Source organism: Cyprinus carpio, chromosome A1 (genome assembly GCF_018340385.1).
Source record: "Cyprinus carpio isolate SPL01 chromosome A1, ASM1834038v1, whole genome shotgun sequence".
Lineage (NCBI taxonomy): Eukaryota > Metazoa > Chordata > Actinopteri > Cypriniformes > Cyprinidae > Cyprinus > Cyprinus carpio.
Window position 1 is genome coordinate 9,338,213 of NC_056572.1, and position 20,672 is coordinate 9,358,884.

The 20,672-nt window shown below is 34.1% G+C and overlaps 1 protein-coding gene across 1 annotated transcript in view; it reads right to left on the minus strand.

Moving 5' to 3' along the window:
* Positions 1 to 20,672, minus strand: part of LOC109052551 (receptor tyrosine-protein kinase erbB-4-like) — a 179,512-nt gene that overhangs the window by 8,459 nt on the left and 150,381 nt on the right. The window contains exons 21-26 of the mRNA XM_042741243.1: positions 9,406 to 9,561; positions 9,030 to 9,105; positions 8,182 to 8,328; positions 6,695 to 6,792; positions 6,407 to 6,577; positions 1,649 to 1,949 (exon numbers count right to left, since the gene is read on the minus strand). Of these exons, the coding sequence (XP_042597177.1) occupies positions 1,649 to 1,949; positions 6,407 to 6,577; positions 6,695 to 6,792; positions 8,182 to 8,328; positions 9,030 to 9,105; positions 9,406 to 9,561 (949 nt within the window). The remainder of the gene's footprint in view (positions 1 to 1,648; positions 1,950 to 6,406; positions 6,578 to 6,694; positions 6,793 to 8,181; positions 8,329 to 9,029; positions 9,106 to 9,405; positions 9,562 to 20,672) is intronic.

The window sequence follows — 20,672 nt, forward strand, 5'->3', positions numbered from 1 at the left end:
GATATCCCAATCCCAATGACGTCGAGAGTGAGACAAACACAAACAATGCAATACATAATTGTATTTATCCAAATTGTGGGTCATACCTTATTCAACATGAATCATCTTTAACTGAGCACTCAGTGAATCAGTGCATTTACAAGATAATTCTGAGTGATATTAGACACAGACAGAACTATCCAAGAAATGCATTTTTGGAGAGAAGAAAGGAACATTGTGGCCTACATTTGTTTGCATCTCATGACCTACATTTTACAATTCATCGCATTCTTATGTGTTTTCATTCAGGAAATTAATGAGAATTAATGAGCTGATTAAATTACTGTTCGCATAATAAATGAGCAAGCATCTCTAGTATTTCAAGATGAGAACATCAGTCTTAGTTTATTCTGAATAGGCTGATTACATGTGCACAGGAATATTCATGTGAACATCTTCGGAATAAAGGCCTAAAAGAACATGAAACTTAATTGAAAATTATGTAAATATGGTCACCGAAAGTAGCACTGATATTTGTTTACTCAAATAGCAGTGCAGCATGATAGCAAGCTACATTCAAGTTTTTGTCATTATATTGAATATTAAGTGTTACAAATTGGCAGTCTAAGTCAATAATAAAAATCGTTAATTGAGTAACATTAATAAGTTTGTTAATAAATTTACTTCTCCAGACAGAGCATTTTAATTAAACTACATACAGTATTAAGCTAGTTCGTAACATTAATAAATTGATACTTTTATTTAGCAAGGATGTATTAAATTGATGAAAATACTTATAGATTGTTGCAAAGACTTCTCTTGTTAAGTAAATGCTGTTCTTTTCTAATTTCAATTCATGAATTAATCCTGAAGTTATGATGGTTTTCTAAACACTAAGCAGCACAGTTTAATGTTTTCAAAATTGATAAAAAGAACAAATGTTTCTTGAGATTTCTAAATGATCATGTGACAATGAAAACTGGAGTAAAGGCTGCTAAAAATTCAGCTTTACCACCACAGGAATACATAACATTTTAAAAAAAATATTTTTCAATATTACTGTATTTTTAATCAAATAAATGCAACTTTGGTGACCATAAAAAAAATTGTTTTAAAAACATTAACCACATTTTACTGGCCCAAATTTTTTGAACAGTTATACACAGTTCTTAAATAGCTTCAGCTATAGTTTTGCTACTACGTGCTTGTAACATACAGTAAAGCCTCCTAGCTGTAGTTTAACTACTGATACTAGCATAAAAACAATAAAAACAGTGAGTAGCCCACTTGTAGTTAACCACCCACAATTCATTGGCACTCTTTAGTTTAAGGCCTCTGAGGTGAAGGATGAGACCTGCTGACAAAAATTTGTAATGGAGGAACTCAGTATCTATTGATTTTTCATCCTACTCAACCCAAGACACTGGATTAATGTTTTACTCCAGACACCCTTTTGTTTTAAACTATCTGAGGTTGAAATAAAACGACTGCAATATTATCGCCAAGAAAATATGTAATAAAAGTCTTCAGAGGTGATTTACACCAAAATAATTCATGTATACCCAGAAGCAACATTCACAACATTCATATTTTTGAGTCAAGTGGATTTTGAATGCAACTCCTCAAAAAGACATCAAATATTTCAGTAATCTCTCTTTTTTGGTTTTACCTGAGGATGACTTGTTCATAGGGCTCATGTAACCATTTCCATCAGTGGTCTTTGGATTCCTCTCTCCAAGAAAGACAGTTGGGTCAGCGCTATAGCGTTGGCCGTCGCAGTCGTCTCCTGAGCCGGACATGGGCTGTTTCTTCAAACTCCCATTACACTGTTGTTCCTCAAGGGCATCAAGACCCGTACCTTGTGTGCTTCCAGGGAGAAAGACGCCACTCACTGATCCAGAAGTTTCATGGGAACAAGCCCCCATCCCATCTTCTGTGCTAAAAACTCTCTCACGACACCTCAATTGTATCTATATATGGGAATAAACATAAAGTTTGGATGGATCATCCGCCTTAGGTGTCTAAATCTAAGTCTTATAATGATACTGCTCAATTACAAATAAAAAGGCAGTTGGAAATTGTAGGGAGTGTCACTGCTAGAAGACAAAATTTTGTACTAAAACCAGAGTAGATAGGAAAGGCTGTCTTAGTGCATATGGAAAGAAGTGATTTGTGTCTCTCATGTCTTTCAAATGCAAGTGTTTTTGAGCCAGTATTAAAAAAAAAAAAACATATAATAAAATAAAATAAATAAATAAATATATAAAAAAGACTATGGGAACTCTATGGGAAAAGAGAATTGCAAAATTAGTTATTGCTTCCAAAATAAGGGGTCAAGGTTTGGCTGGTTAGTATGAGAGTAATGAAAGCCAAAATGATTTTCCCTTAATGATTTAGTTACCATTTTTCTTCAAGGAATAGTTCAACCAAAATTTGCTGAAAATGTACACATCCTCTGAGTTTGTTTCTTCTTTGAAACAGATGTAGAGAAATTTAGCATTACATCGTTTGCTCACCAATGGATCCTCTGCAGTCAATGGGTGCCGTCAGAATAAGAGTCCAAACAACTGACAAAACATTCACAATAATCCACACGACTCCAGTCCTGGACCAGCATGAACTTCAGTTACAGTGAATTTCATGCTGGTCCAGGCTGGACTATGCTGATTTGTGCTGGTCTAGCTGGTGAACCACCATAGTCATGTTGTTCTCAAGCCAAATCGAGCTGGCGAAAATGGTTCACCAGCATGGTCTTGCAGGGTTGAGAATATTTAGCTGCCTGAGTGTTTACACATAAAGATCATCAGTACTCTTCTAATGAGTGGTTTAATCTTTTTAGGTGGATTAAAAGAGAATGCTGTCACTAATGATTATTATCACTGACAGCTTCAAATTGGATGCATCTGGGCTACGCCCACACCAAGACAGCACTCACGGGGGCTGACTGCCCTTGCTATGAGAGCATTAAGTCTAACTCTTTTCAAAAAGAGAGAAAATTTCCTCTTCTGAGTGTGGGTTCCCCATACTGCGATCAGCCACTCAAATTAATCCAACCCCTTGTCACGGAGGCTGAGACCTGGCAGGCCATCCCCGGAGTGCCAGACTGGGTTTTGGGGAAAATAAAATGAGGTTATTCAATGCAATTCGCTCAAAGACCCCTGCAATTCATGGTTCCCACCTCGGTTTAAAGCGAAGACGCACATGTCCTGCGCTCTGAGGTGATGAAATTGCTGGTGATAGGAGCTATAGAAATGGTTCCCCCAGCTCAGAGCGAGTCAGGCTTCCACAGCCGCTACTTCCTCGTCCCCAAAAAGGATGGCAATCTAAGGCACATCCTCGATCTCAGAAACCTGAAATGCGCCCTTTCCCTGCTGAGCCAGATGGGAATCCGCATTCTGAGCTACCTTAACGACTGGCTCATCTTGGCCCAGTCGGAGGATGAGCTACTATTTCACAGATCTTCATCTTCCTCCACAGCCACTTACAATTTTACCAATAGCAACCTGTCCACCAGCCAGTGGATATCATTCCTGGGAACAGTTCTTGACTCAGCCCGAATGAGGGTGGTAGTCACGCCAGAACATTAACACTTATTATAAACCATTTTGGCTTTATTTCTTTCAAATGATACGTATTCTCCTGACTTGTATATTTTTGTGATGTTTTTATCAGCTGTTTAACTCTCATTCTGATGGCACCCATTTACTAGAGAATCCACTGGTGAGCAACTGATGTGATGCTAAATGTCTATAACTCAGTTTCAATAAAGAAAAAAAAAAACTCTTCTTCATCTTGGATGACCTGAGAGTGAGCACATTTTCAGCTAAATTTCATTTTCATTTCATTTTCCATCTGCCCAATTGTGTTCCCATAAGCAAAGATGGCTGACTATAAATAATACATATATATATCTATATATGTATAATACATCTTTTTTTTTTTTAAAGGTTTTCTAAACAGTACCACCTCTACCATCTACCAGATATGCATTATATTGGACAAACTAGTTAATTCCTTTCAAAACTCCTGTTAACAGATGGTCCTTATCCTATACTTACAGCACTGGTCAACAAATAGTGATAACCAAAGTACTACAGAGCCTCAGTGTGTACACTCTTCTGGGAAGTTAACCTATACATTTTACAATTCTGATTATTTAATTTTTATATATTTTAGACTGATTACTTAAGGATCATGGACACTGAAGACTGGAGTAATTGCTAGGCCTGGGACGGTTACCGCATTACCGCAATACCGCGGTCACGTGACGCCTACCGCGGGTCTAAACCTGTAACCGTCATCACCGCACAAAAAAAAAAAAAAAAAAACATTGGCCTGCACATCTGAATGCCTTCGGCAGAATTCAAATGAGCCATTTTAATCTAGATTAATTCCAAGATTACAGTGAGATTAATCTAGATTAAAAAATGTATCTATGCACCTCTAATAGGCTAATGGCATTCAATTTGTATTGACTATTAGGCCTAGAGTACCTGTGTAATGTCTTGTAGCCTATATATTGAATTTCATTTCATTTTACTAAAGCATAAAATACAGGCGGATGACTCATGAGAAAGCCAAAAAAGCAGGACCTCAGTTTTTAATTGCATGTGCTTATTCTGCTTAACACAATTCTCTCACGTGGTTGCGCAGCCGACAATTGCACATTTAAGCTACTATTCCATCGAAACATGGCATTTATATGTATAATATATAAATATGTAGACATATAGGCTAAATTAATATAAATATTTAAAAAATCTATAATATATATAAATATTATTTATATTATATATTTTTACATATTTATATTTATTTAGCCTATATCTCGTGTGCGCTTTGGTCTCAGTGTGGTTCAAGTCTATAATTTAACGAATGCTATTTAATTTAACAAAGTGTCGCTGCTCACAATACCGTCATTGTTTTTTTTTACTTATAAATATTATTTATATTTATCTTATTTATAAATATTATTTATATTTATCTTGTTTATAAGTAAAAACAACCACAATATTGTGAGCAGCGACACTTTGTTAAATTAAATAGCATTCGTTAAATTATAGCCTTGAACCACACTGAGACCAAAGCGCACACGAGATATAGGCTAAGTTAATATAAATATGTAAAAAATATATAATATAATTTATATTTTTTTTAATATTATTTATTTTTATATTTTTGTTTTTTTTTTGTTTATATTTATTTATATTTTTTTTATTCTTGTTTATATTACTTTGTTATATATGCTTCATTAACCACTGAGACAAAAAAGCGCATACGTAATATCTATATAAATATTAATATAGCTAAACATGTACAAATATGTAATATAAAATATAAATCATATTAAATATAATTCATATATTATATAAGTAATAAAAAAACCGAATCTGGCTGACTTACTTGGGGGAAAAAAAGAAAAAAACTTCTACTCCGACCCCCAAGAGAATTCGTGTAGACACAGAGATCAGAAGGTATTTGCAGGAGGAAGCCCTGGATTCCCACGCAGACCCTCTTGTCTGGTGGCGGGACAATAGTGTCCGATTCCCTCTGCTTTCCAAAGTAGCCCGAAAATATATGACCATTTGCGCTACAAGCATTCCCTCAGAACGTGTGTTCAGTGATGCAGGTAACGTCGTTACGTCTTTCAGGGCCTCCCTTAAACCTGACAAAGTGAACATGCTAGTTTTTCTAGCAAAAAATATGAATGTTCTTATTCTAAATGTGAAATAATAAATGTTAAATAAACGTGTTCCTTATGCTCAATTGCTTAGCCTCTGTGCGCGCAAAAGTTGTTATAGTTTAAGTGATTGTTTGATGACGACGACTGTAGCCTAATCTGAAGGTAAAAATATGGAAAATAAACATGCAAATTAATATCTATTACTGATCAATACGATAAATAAAAATGTGTTTGTTTGTCTTTGATGCTCTATCTTCAGATCTCTGTTGTGAATTGCGATCAGATCTGATATCGCCCCCAAAAAATATGAAGGCTAGGGTAACCTCGCCTATTAGCTATTTCGTTTTGCAGAATTTTTATTTCAGACATCATTCCATTTCTGTTCTAAATGTTCATGTTCTAAATAAAAAAAAAATTGAAATAAACCTGTTCCTTATATTCGTTTACCTCCCGTGTGCGCGAAAGTGAAAGTCCATCGATCACGGTGGTTTGGGTTGGGGGGGGGTTTGCGGGATGCGGTTTACCGCAATACTGCGGGAATTTATTGCTTTTCAACCGCGGTAAGAAAAATTCAATACCGTCCCAGGCCTAGTAATTGCTGCTGAAAATTCAGCTTTGCCATCACAGAAATTATATATATATATATATATATATATATATATATATATATATATATATATATATATATATATATATATATATATATATACATTTTATCAGGTCATGAAAAAGAGCTATTCTTACTTTACTGGTATCCATTGGTGGTCTTGATGTGTAAGAAGAGGTAGCGATATTAAAGGTCTGAGGAACCAAGTACTCCTCAGCATCCATCAGGTCATCCAGCTCTTCCTCGTCCAGAATACTCTGGAAGAACTTACTGTGGTTAGGGCTGGGCAGCTTGATGCGGTCATCCCCCTGAAAGCAGAAATGACACCATCACTCTCTGCAATCACCTTGAGTTTCATGGGTGGTGTAGGACAAAAGTATTGATTTTCATTGTGAGATGCAATACAAAAATAGTTGTATTCTCACCTGTATGACGAGGTATCTCTGAGGGTCTCGTGCCATGCGGCTGAACTCTGCAGCAAGTTCTTTAAACCGAGGCCGACTATCAGCATCAATCATCCAGCCTGCAGGTGAAGACAGTAAAAAATGCCAGTAGTAACTACATTTATCAATTACACAGTTTTTACAGACACTGCAATGCAGTTACTCAAATTAAATTTTATTTTGACTGACTGACAGACAGACAGACGGACAGACAGATTCCTTCATACGGAATCTCTCCATATCCTTCAGATTCCCAGCTCCATGTTGGCTCTTCTTCTCTTTAGTACACCCCACTCATTTTCTATAGGTTGAGGTCAGGGAACTGGGACGACCAAGGCAGAAGCTTCATTTTATGCTCAGAGATGCATATTTCTGTTGATTTTGATGTTTGTTTTGGACCATTGTCCTGATGGAAGATCCAGTCATGGGCCATTATAAGATATTTTAAAGAGACAGTCAGGTTTTGATTTTTCATCTGTTGGTATTTGAAATAATTCATGATGCCATGTACTGTATCTGTACAAGATTTCCAGGAGCTCCAGCAGAAATCCCATCTGAATGGGAATATACTTCAGAGATATTTTACTTATAAGGATTTCTAAGGGTGCCAATAATTGTTGGCCTGCACGCATTGGAGAAAAACATTAATGTCATAATGTAAGTTCCACTTTCAGTTGTTTTAATTATCAAAATGAAAGATCAAAAAGATAAACGATGCAGATTTATTTTCACAGTCACATTTGCTCATATTTACCAAGGGTGCCAATATTAGTGGAGGGCACTGTAGATAGATACGCAGACTCATTTGCATCTTATTGAGCTTTTTTTCTTTCCACATTAACCCAAATTACTGAACTTCTTACAGTTCTATTATGTCTCTGACAGGAAGTAACATGCCCTCACCTTGCAGCAGCCTGCTCCTTATTTCCTCCCAATTAATTTCCTTTCAGTTCTCATACTCAAACACATTATCCAAATGAGCAGCAATTACTCACGCAATCACACCACATTTCAACTCCATCAATATTTCGCATTTCATTGTCCGTGGGGCTACAGATGTCACAGCGAGTAGAATCACAAACAACAGCTTACAGTCAAAATGTAATTAGAATTAATGGGTTCAGTCTGTGTCTCATTTCATCTCTTTGTGTTTATTTGATTGAACCGGCTGAGAAACCCCACCACTCACCCAGCTGCTTATTTCCACAGTCCACATGACTGTCTGACCAAACATGGTGAGCGGATGGGCTAAAAACCATGTGACTGCATATATCTTGCTAAATAAAATATCACAGTTTTAGTATTAAAATTATATATTATTGTAATACATTGGAATTCTATGAAGTACCTTAGAGTGTCTTTCAAATACTACACATCCATGATGTATCATCACTGAAGCGTATGTGTGCTAGTACCTTTCTGTAGAATTTGAGCTACTGATCACATTCAGGATTCTACATAGCACTCACATTTCACCATCACCATATAGACGTCTATGGTGCAGATGGGCGGCTGGGGCAAACGTTCGCCCTTCTCCAAGATGTCTGGAATCTCACGTGTGGGAATCCCATCATACGGCTTTCCTCCAAACGTCATCAGCTCCCAGATAGTCACCCCTGAATGACAATAGTCAACATTTCACATTCGGTATACAGATTTGAGTTCAAAGAATATCAAAGATTAAACTATGTAAAGCATATATGACAAATAAAATATTTGTATTTTGTATTATCAGAATACACTATTTAATTAATATATTATATCATATACAGACACCAATACCAACAGAATTTTAAAGTTTGCGGTCGGTAATATTTTTTTAATAGATTTTATGCATCAAGGCTGCATTTATTTGATCAAAAACTATCTTACAATTTAAAATAACTGTTATATATTTTCAAAAGTAATTAATTCCTGTGACGCAAAGCTGAATTTTGTGCATCATCAAATCACTCTAATATGCTGAATTCCTGCTCAGGAAACATTTCTACTTAATATCAGTGCTGGAAACAGTTGTGTTGTTTACTATTTTAGATCACTGTCACTTTTGATCAATGAATGCATCTCTGCTGAATAAAAGTGTTACTTTAAAAAAAAAAGAAAACTTACTAAGCCCAAATATATTCTGTATTTAAAGATATATATTCCCAGTTCAATTTAAAGCCTAAATATATATAATTTGACTCTCCTATGCTAAGAGTAGCAATGACTTACAAATAAGTCCTTATCATTGACTAGTGAAAGATTGCTTTAAAAGTATACTAAACTACTAACTGATTTAAGTAAAACTAGGACACTGTAAAAGTGTTTTACTCACCATAACTCCATACATCACTCTGATGTGTGAACTTCCTGTAATGAATGCACTCCAGGGCCATCCACTTGATGGGCATCTGCATAAGAGAGAATTCTCATCAGGATGTAATAATGCATGGAGTAATGCAATCACATATAATTAAAACATACATTCACATTTGTGAAATTCAAAAAAAAAAAAAAAAAGGACAGTCCAATTTGCATTATGATTATAAATTAGATATACAATCAAGGAACTACCATTCTTTCTACCATTTTTTTTTAATCCAAACCACATGAATTACAAAATCACTTAAAATTAATTCAGTCAATCTGAACCACATATTAAGTTTTATGAGTTTTTCAGAACTAGTGTGTCTCTGCTTGTCAATACTCACCTTGCCTCCGTCTGAATTATACTCCTTTTCATCAACATCCAGCAGTCGAGCAAGTCCAAAATCAGTGATCTTGATGTGGTTTGGAGATTTTACCAGGACGTTACGGGCCGCGAGGTCCCTGTGCACCAGCCGCCTCTCCTCCAAGTACATCATACCCTGCCGAAGAGGAGATCTGAGTGCTTCTATCCAAAAACACTATGATTATCATAAATACACATATGAATCACTGCATTCAGAACAGTAGAGGTCTGCTAAGAATATCCATCCCACTAAAATTGAAAACTAAAGTTACTTTCATGAAATTATAAATTTAGTTTTTTTTTGCACAAGTTGGAAACTGAGCTGGACAGATTGTGAATATCTATCTATCTATCTATCTATCTATCTATCTATCTATCTATCTATCTATCTATCTATCTATCTATCTATCTATCTATCTATCTATCTATCTATCTATCTATCTATCTATATATATATATCCGAACTTATTGCACTGTATCTTACATATTCACTGTATTTTATGTAAAGTCATTTTCTATTTTACCTGTTTTAAATTAATTTTAAATAAGTCAACTTTTAAATCATTTTCAAAGTTTTAAAATTGCTTTTTTTTTCATGATTATTTTACTTTCTTTTATGTAGAGCACTTTGAATTACCATTGTGTAAGAAATGTGCTATATAAATAAACTTTCCTTGCCTTGCCTATATATATATATATATATATATATATATATATATATATATATATATATATATATATATATATATATATATATATATATATATATATATATATATATATATAGCGCTTCTGTAGTTACTGCTCATAAATCACACATAAATTAACACATATCCTTCCTTGTCTGTACCCAAATTGTGATGGTAATGTCTTAAAAAGATTGCACTTAAAACCACAGAGTTATTTTTACCAGAACCAGAAACTTTAAAACATCTAAAGAAACACTGATACCAAAAAACATTGTGCAGTTATGAGAAAAAATGGACATGTTTGAAAACTCTGAAGAAATGAATTGTCCCTGCAAGTTGTGCTTCTTTTGCTGCTCCTCTTTACTGTGAAAAAGATTGAATGATATAGTGTTATAAAATTGCCTTCATTTCAGTATGATATTTTGCAACAAAGAAAAGAGCAAAATGACACCCCAAGAGACAACAAAAACAATTCAAGGGTGCACTTGAAGTATATACAGTAGAAAGAAAAAAAACTGATTTGAATATTTCCAATGTTTTTATTAATAATACAACATTCAGCAGACGACAACAGTGACCATCAGGCTGTGTCCAAAACAGTAAATGTCTGAAAAATGAGAAACATATTTCTCTGAAATACACTGTTCCCTTTGCCACATTGTAAATCATTTCATAGGCAATATGCTTTTTTTCTTGCTTAAGTGCTGCTGAAAATTTGTTAGACAGCAGCAAAAAAAAAAAAAAAAAAAGAAGGCAGACAAAAGCTGAGTCAAGCACTTTCTGTTAAAATACATTTTGTCCTGAAACTATTCAGCATTACAGACAAATATGAGTATTAAACACAGAAGAAGACGCCTAATACCGAGAGAGTGAATCATGGATCGATCCATCACCAGCCAAACACACACACACACCAAGGCCACAATGTGCAATATACTGCAAACTTTTTCCAAGTGACACTTTTTATTACTGTATTTTATAATAAATTCATGCACTGTATTACAGACTTTTTATTACTATCTGTATACAATCTAATAAGTCAACATAAATCATCAGGATATCTTGATACATATCTTGATACATTTTCAAACTTGTTTACAATGAAATATGCGTTAAGTGTACACTACCCTTCAAAATTTTAATATTGTGAATTATTATGACAGCTGCAAGCTGTTTTATGCCTTAATGTATTTTGACAACTTTGAAACTGAAAGCTGTAGGGTGTTTATTTAGATAAAAAAAATAAAGATATTATAAAAGATCTATTTTTTTCAGGATATGTCCCATTTTGTCACTCTTTTACATATAGAACAATGTTTAAAATGGATAACTTGGCTTAAGATGTCCCTATCACCATTTCATACTGTTTATTCTCTAATTTGGCATGAATAATATGCACATTCTCCAGTCACTTAACGGCAATAAAGTATACACAGTTCACATCATAAGTGTGTCAACAGCAGTGCAAGCCCAGCGTCTCTCATAGGATAAATTACGCAGCACTGTTTTAAATGAGAAGAATCTTTCCATAGTCTTTCAAACCAACCATTTATTTTTTTTTATTAACCATTTAACAGAAATTCATTCCCTCAGGCTTGTTCTGCTCATCTTCTACGCCATGACCAGTCCTTTAGTTCTGAAGGATCAAACGTTTAATGTCTTACACGCTCCATGGATTTCTAATTCTTTTAAACAGATACAGGACAGGATGAATACTACTTGGCTCAGGTATGTTAAGGTTTGTAGCAATCAGCATTTACCCTGATTGACTGTCCAATCCAATAAGTAATCTGTTTTAAATATACTTTCATTTTACTGCATTGTAATTGCATTGGCGTAGCTCCATGTTGGCTCTCCTAAAGTAGCCAAATAAATACATACATAATAAAAATGCCGTTTACTTGTACTGTTTTGGTCGATTGGTCTGCTATCTGAAACACTTATTATCTATTATTGACATTTATTTTTCAGTAATGTTGGCTATTCATAAATTAATATGTAAACTTAATGAAATATGTCTGAGAAATAATTGTGTCCATATTCAATAACAATTATAAATGCAAATAATGAATGCATGTAAATATTAAGTCAGATTGATTATACATATAATTACACATAATGTTTTAATGTTTTAAGACATTTAACAATTAACTTCTTGTGAAGCAAACGGCAATGGGTTTGTCAGAAACAAATCCATCAAAAAAAGTTTAACTTTAAACTGTAGCTTTTGGACAAAATATAAGGCCAAAATAATAATGCTTTCTCCAGTGAAAGTCCTTACCTTGTTGTCCTCTCACAAAAATATATACCAAACACAATTGTTTAGAACTGTTTTGGACTGTTGTTGCTTGTAAATGGTGATTAATCTCTTAATATTTTACTCCTGATTCAGACGAGATGATTTTTTCAAGAGAAAGCAATATTATGGATGGAGAACTGATATTTTAGCCGGAAGCAAATAACTGAAGTTAAAGATGTCTCAATGATGGTTTTGTTTCTTACAAACACACTTTTTTTTCTCTCTCTCTCTCTCGCTCTTCACAGGTTGGACTTGTGGACTGGAGTCATGTGGATTACTTGTGGATTATTGCAATGTTTTGAACAGCTGTTTGGACTCTCATTCTGATGGCACCCATTCACTGCAAAGCATCTTGGTGAGCTAGTGATGTAATGCTAAACTCATCTACATCTTGGATGACCTGACGGTAAGTACATTTTCAGCAATGTTTTATTTCTGCATGAACTTTCCTTTAATCAATCAAAACAGAGATCATTTGCATAAGCGCAGCAGAATTCTCAAGGTCTGAAAAGTAGAAGTGGTCATGACATTCTGATGGAAGATTACACAGACTTTTGTTTCTTTTGATGATGATCATGCACAGTAAAAACTGAAATGTATTAATACAGTAAACAGAGTCATGTTGAACGTACAGGGAGTGGTTTAACAATGTAAATGGCAATTTTAAATAAACACATTCAGATAACAGCATAGATACAATAAGTAATTTGCAGTTTTATTATTATTATTATTTGATATTATATTAATAACTGCTGTGGTTGCTGCCAAGGTGTCAAAGTTAGCGAGATCCAATTAGTCTACACCATTTGCCAACAAAGCTACTTCCACTGAGATAAATAGGAATGCTAATGGATAGCTTTCTCCAGTCTTCCATGAATGTTGCAGTGCATTTCTAGAAGCTTCCAATGCTTTTAACAGCCTTGAGCTTTCTGTATATTCAGACCTTTAACTTCACTTGAAGAAAGATAGAGAGAGAGAGAGAGAGAGAGAGAGAGAGAGAGAGAGAGAGAGAGAGAGAGAGAGAGAGAGAGAGAGACTGCATAGATAAAACAGGCAGCAGTCCTTTGTGTCCACTGTTTGAGAGCACCCAGATGAAAGTAGGAGTAACCTAATCAAAACACCGCCTGCATTTAGCATAACAAGCCATCTGCATGCGGATCCAGGGAGCAAGACTTAATGCCGGTGTGAGGTGCATTCGGGGGCATTCATAGAGCATCTCCTCATCTTACTCTTTTATGCACCAGCTTTTATGTGTGCACTAATAAAGGTTAAAGTTTCAGTGGAACGGAAGGGTCCTCCTGTGCCCTATTACTACATATTCTCGATATATAATATACATATGTAACAAACAAAGGCATGCATGCTATCATTATAATCTGTGTTGGGAAGGTTACTTTGGACATGTAATAGGTTACAGATTACAAGGTACCCTATTTAAATTGTAATATGATTACATTAGTGTAACTGATTACATTTGATTAATTTTTGATCACTTTTCTAAATTTCTAATGAATGTTTTCAACTGCTAATCATTTGAAACATTTAAAGCATGCAGGGTTAAAGCTGCAGTCGGTAACTTTTTGGGAACATTGTAGCCAGAGCTACTTCTCTCTGTTTACATCTATGGCGAGTCACACAGGTACTGTGCTACTCTGCAGCGTTGTGAACCCCAACCAGACTAAAATAGTCCGAATATAAACACTTATTATAGGTGTACCGTAGTGATTCAGGATAAGACAAAAACACGGTTTGGAAAATGGATTCATGATGATCGCTCATTATATATATTTTTTACATTTTCAACACAAAACAACACTGTGGCACAGCCCTGCGCTGATTGGACCAGAAGAGCAGGGAGCAGTGGATTTTGTTTATATTGGAGAGAAGTAGCTCCAGCTACAATGTTCTTCCGCCAGACGCAAGCCCCAAAAGTTACCGACTGCAGCTTTAACCTTACAGTAGTGTTCAACACTGACTACTGTCAGACTTTCAGAATCCTTCATCACTTGAATTAAGATAATAATTATTTAATTTTAAAGCATTAATATCTTATGATTTTTAAAAACATAAGATATAGTTTAATAACTATGATACTGTTTTTTTTTACTAAATCTTTGCATAGTTTCGACAGGAACCATTGGCATTTAACAATGTCACAAAAAAAGAAAAAAAAAAAAGAGTTAATCTTAAAAAATAAAGCATATGCATAAACCCAAATAAATAAAAATAAAAAAAAAACAGTTATAAAACAAGAAATAAAACAGTTATCAAATGAACATGTGTCCTATTCTGTGTCCTAAACTGTAAAATGTAATTAAAATTTAATTTGGAAAAGGAATTAATCAAATCTATATGTGTGTGGAAACATTCAGATGTAACCCCCTTTGTAATTGTTAACATTTATTTTGAAATTAAATTAAATGATGAAATTCTGTTACATGTAACTAGTTACTCCCCAACACTGATTATAATGCAGCTAAAGATAATGATGTGGTATATGGTTATTGTGCAAGCCTGTCACTGCATAAACTGGTTAAACAGTTTTATTTTCTAAATAAAAGTTTTATTTTCTAAATACAGTACAGGTCAAAAGTTTGGAAACATTACTATTTTTTAATGTTTTTGAAATAAGTCTCTCTTCTGATCATGAATGCTTTTTTTTTTTGAAAAATACAGAAAAAACAGTAATATTGTGAAATATTATTACAACTTAAAATAATAGGTTTCTTTTTGAATATACTTTAAAAAAATAATTTATTCCTGTGATGCAAAGCTGAATTTTCAGCATCATTACTCCAGCCTTCAGTGTCACATGTAACATCCAGTCTATCACATGATCATTTAGAAATCATTCTAATATTCTGATTTATTATGAGTGTTGGAAACAGTTCTGCTGTCTAATATATTTGATGAATAAAAGGTTAAAAAGAACTGCATTTATTAAAAAAAAAAAAGAAAAATTCTAATAATATATATTCTAATAATATATTTTCTTTACTATCACTTTTTATCAATTTAACACATCCTTGCTGAATAGAAGTATTGATTTTATTTAAAAAAAAACAAAGGGAAAAAAAAATGACTGACCCCAAATTACTGACCAGTAGTGTATATTGTTATTACAAAATATTTATATTTTAAAAACATAGCTTCTTTTTTATTTTATTTATTTTTTTTTTACTTTTTATTCATCAAAGTATCCTAAAAAAGTATCACATGTTCTGAAAAAATATTAAGCAGCAGAACTGTTTTTCAACTTTGATAATGAATCATCATATTAGAATGATTTCTAAAGGATCATGTGATAATGATCCTAAAAATTCAGCTTTGCATCACAGAAATAAATGATAATTTAAAGTATAATAAATTTAAAAACAATTATTTTAAATTGTAATAATATATCACAATATTACATTTTTTCTGTATTTTTAATCAAATAAATGCAGGCTTGATGAGCAGAAGAAACTTCTTTCATTACATTAAAAATAGTAATGTTTCCAAACTTTTGACCTGTACTGTATATTACTACAGTATTATTCAAGAACAGGGCAAAGATGTGTTCAAAATGAATTGATCAAAGGGAACTGAAATCTACCATTTTTTTTTTTTTTTTTATGACAAACCTCAAATGTAAAAAAAAAAAAAAAAAAAAAAAGTCTTCATTCAAAAAGAGCTTTCCAGTTGTTATCATGACATTTTGTTGCATTCATGTTCACTCATCTCAAAATGCATTCACTTTGACATGACTTAAAAGCAGAATCTCTCTATTTTGGGAAAATAATGAAACTCCAAAATGGAAATGCATTGCTTATTGACAATATAACACATTGCTACACTACTGACAATATAAAATATACAACAAAAAGAATAATTTTACTGGTTACTTCCAATATATTATTTGTTGTTTTGAGTAGAAACACAAACTAAAGTGATATGTTGCCATATGGTGGACACAGTGGTCAACCTTACAGGAAACAGAAAAGTCTAAAATCTCTGAAAACATCCAGTGTGCATGATTGAGCACTTGTTTTGTTCAAGTTATCCATTTGCATTCACTCACAAACAAACATGTTTGTAAATCATAAGGCAACACTAGGACCCAGTGTATTCCCTAAATATATATGAATAGTACAGAAACTGCACTAATACACTCAACATACTGAAACATATAATATAAGTCTGAAAATTTCCCTGTGGAGTCTCCTGAAGCATTTTATTGTGTTCTAGAGACATTGTGAGTCTTGTCTCTACCCCAACCTTTGGATAGACAAGAGCACAGCAATGAGATCCATCATCCGGACAAGTCTCAAATGTACCTATACTGTACAGCAAGGTTCCTCAAATCTTGCCCTGAGGGCCAAAGCCCTGCAGAGTTTAGCTCCAACCCTAATCAAACACATCTGAGCAAGCAATCAAGGTCTTCAGGAGCCCTAGAAAATCACAGGTAAGTACGTTTAATCAGGGTTTGAGCTAAACTTTGTAGGGCAGTGGAACATCCAGGACCAGATTTGAGGAATCCTGCTGTACAGGAACATACAGTTTCAGTGGCACCGTAGGGAACTAATCTAACAGTACTAATAGTTTTTGAGAAAAAAAAAAAAAAAAAAAAACTTACTGGGTATGATACAGATGTAGCACACATGATCTGAACGGAATGAAATGAAGAAAAGAAAAGAAAAACTGTTAGATAAAAAATATCAAGAGACAGAAAAACACCTGTTTCTGTAGTTCACCAGTGTAGACTACAAAATTGAATGAGTAAAAGAAATGTGACAAAGCATAGAAAGAGTGTCTAATCCATTTATACAAGGTTTTCTGGATTATGGCTGGCCAGATTTGACTAAAGAGTGAAGACTGCCTGGATTTGAAGAACAGAGGTGAGCTCCTCTATTCCCTAAGTGTCTCACTGCCCCCTCTCATGGCATCTGCTGAAATGTCACCACTCAGGTAATAAAACAATAAATCCTTTTTGATATTTAGGAGAGTAAATATCATGAAGTAACCCTGATTTTTTGATAAGGAAGAAACAAAGAAAAAAGGAAATAGAAAATGTTGCTATTAATACAACAATACCAAAATTTCAGCTCAGCATTATTATAGTTAAATAAAACTAAAAGCATGCAACAAAGTTGAAAGTTGAAATAAAATAAACTTTAACTTTAAATCAAACTAAAATGCAAAAAAAAAAAAAAAAAACTACAGACATTAAAAAAAAACTAATGACAAGACACAAAATTCCTGAAACTTTAAAACTAAAATGAAAACATGAAATATCAGATGCAATGATGCTAAATGATAACACTGCTTCAGATTTGTAGCCATCAAAAGCATAAATTCAATAATGTGTAAACCAAGCTATCAAGTAAATCTTAATGTATAATGGTGAGCTCACTTTCAATATAACAAGGTTACTATAGTAAATATATACAAACTATGATTTATAGAAATTATTTTATTAATTAAAAATAAATTCATAAATAATATAGACCGAGGTTATTCAAATACCCTCGAGGGCCAGTGCACTGCAGAGTTTAGCTCCAACCCTGATAAAACACACCTGAGCATGCTAATCAGTGTCTTCAGGATCATTAGAAAATCACAGGTAGGTGAGTTTGATCAGGGTTGGAGCTAAACTCTGCAGTGCACTGGCCCTCGAGGGTAAGATTTGAATAACCCTGATATAGTCATTGTATGAAATATGCAGCTTTACAGTCGTTAAACAAAAACATTTGACTATGCAACCCAGGGAGAACAAATGTTGATATTCACTGATAAGTCATCAAATATGTATCTAATATTTAATGCTTTAAATTGGTTTGTATAGTTGCATTCTTTGAGTTCATTACCAAAAGGTACGCGAAAAGGAGATGTGATAAATTATTACCGTTTGGTTTTGAGAAATGTTAGAGAGAATAATTATGGGCTGTAATGAAGGCCTGAGAACCCCTCTCCCAAGAGAAGAAGAGGCTAAGATCAAATGCCATGAAAAGATGAAAGTGCAAATTAAACCAGAATGCCATTAATTTCCATGTTTCGTTTCTGGTAATGGCTACAATTTCAGTGACTATCGGGCTGACATGCCCTTGGCTGTTCGTTCCCATTACAAACTGCAATTATCTACAAATTAAGCCTAGTGTCACTAGTGGTGTCAACATCTTACAACCCCAAACCCTATAAACAAAATCTTACGGTATAATAGACAAACACACATTTACACACTCATTAATGTACTGTAGGAGGGGAGTCATTCTAAGAGGCTCACGTGAAATCTCGTTTTAGCAGTTCCACTAATCTTTTTAGAAACCACAATACCTGTATGATACTTTGGATGAGCAGAATCCATGGGTTTATTCACTCCTGTGATCCTCTAACCAACCTGATTTCATAACTATTTGTAGATATTCATTCATAAAGTGTACAAATACATTTTTTTTTTTAAGTTTAGTTCCATCCATGTCACAGCTCCATCACAGAAAGGAGGAAATTGCAATAAATACATGTTTACAGTTTTCTAACTAAAAAAATCAACAATACTAAATTATTTATGATATGAGTCAGTACTGTAGCTCTAAAAAAGCTCAGAGTGGCTGTTAAAATCACTCTTTTTCACTTTTTGAGTCTGATTTTTCAGCGCGTTTTATAATCAAGCCAAGACACATTAAGTCTGCAATTAAACATTTCTCATCAAACTCTTCCAACACTAAACAATCTATGCTATGCTATGCATTAATTTTATATATATATATTTAAATGTATTTCATTTATTTGTTTAACCTGAAGTACTAAACTCATTAAAACTACAACTGAATTAAAAATAACAACTAAACATATATGTGCTAAAATCAACATATCCAGAAAAATCACTTTGGTGATTAAATATGGAAAGTTTATGGCCACAGCACATCTAGCAGAGCATTCCTATATGGGAATCAATCTGGAAAGCCACAAGTCATTATTTTCTCTGCACTAAAAAAAAAGTGGGTTTACCTGCATGTAAATATATCATGCATAAACCACACATAAAAGTAATAGATGAATGAAAGACGGAATGGATAAGAGGTTTGTGGGATTGGAAGCTCTGTTAATGAGGCCAAAGGAGATAGTCCTGCAGCAAGAGAAAGCCATTTGTGCAGGGAAATTACACCAAGGTACTCACAGAATACACTGGTTTTCCAATCATGCATTTCAGTAGAACACACACAGTATGCAAAAGAGGGAATCTTGGAAGAGTATCCCTTCGGCACAATGGGAAATTTCTGATGTAAGGTTCCTAACTGGTAAAACATGTTTCAAAGTGGCAGGTTTACAAAGACAGTGCTCATAACACCATACAAAAAGGAACACAATTCCAGAAAATTCCTTATTGTGCATAATAAATTATTATTATTATTATTATTTGGAAAATAATGAATCTCTGTAACTCCTTGCACAATAAAAGAACTAGTGTAGGCACAACAATGATCATGATCAAAGCATGCTGAGAGAGATGCTTGTGTGTTGGAGGGCTGCCCATTGTCATAACTGTAGTTCACAGGGGTTAACGTCACTTCTGACTGGTCAACTGAAATGTCTTATGGTCAAGGAGAGTTAGTTAGTAACATTTGGCAGATTGAGCCTGCCAATGTGATTATCGTAATGTGGAAAGGATTCACACAGGTTAACATTTCAACTGAGAACTTGTAACCTTATGATCAGGCACGTAATCTGCTTAAAATGCATTATCTCATAATGACTTTAATCTCATTCTCATGCTGAGGTCATTATTTTAGTGTGTGCTGGAACAGTTTGGCAGTTCAATGAGAATTTGGCTGGTAACACCATTTTAACATTTTCACAGCATGACCGGGAAAACCTCTACAGCAGATCTGTGTCACCAGCAGAATTCCAGGGCAGGAATAGGCAAGGTTATCTAGTGGTTTGCTCAACCTACAACCTGATTAATAGGTGCCATTAAGCCAAAGCCCAAAGCTCTGAGTTACAACAAACCAGCACCGTCTCTCGAACTCAGCCAATCCATTTACAGCAGACAGATTAAATGGCGGTGAAACACAGGTAACTTAAACGGGAATGCCGTGAAACAGAACACAGACGCACAGAATCCCCATGACTTTTCCATGACCTCTCCAGCTAAATAAATAAATGACACAGACACACACACACACACACACACAGCAAATGAACCATTAACATTATGACCACCTACTTAACCTGTAGGACCTCCTTTAGTTTGCAAAAAAACAGCCATGCTGCAAGGCATTG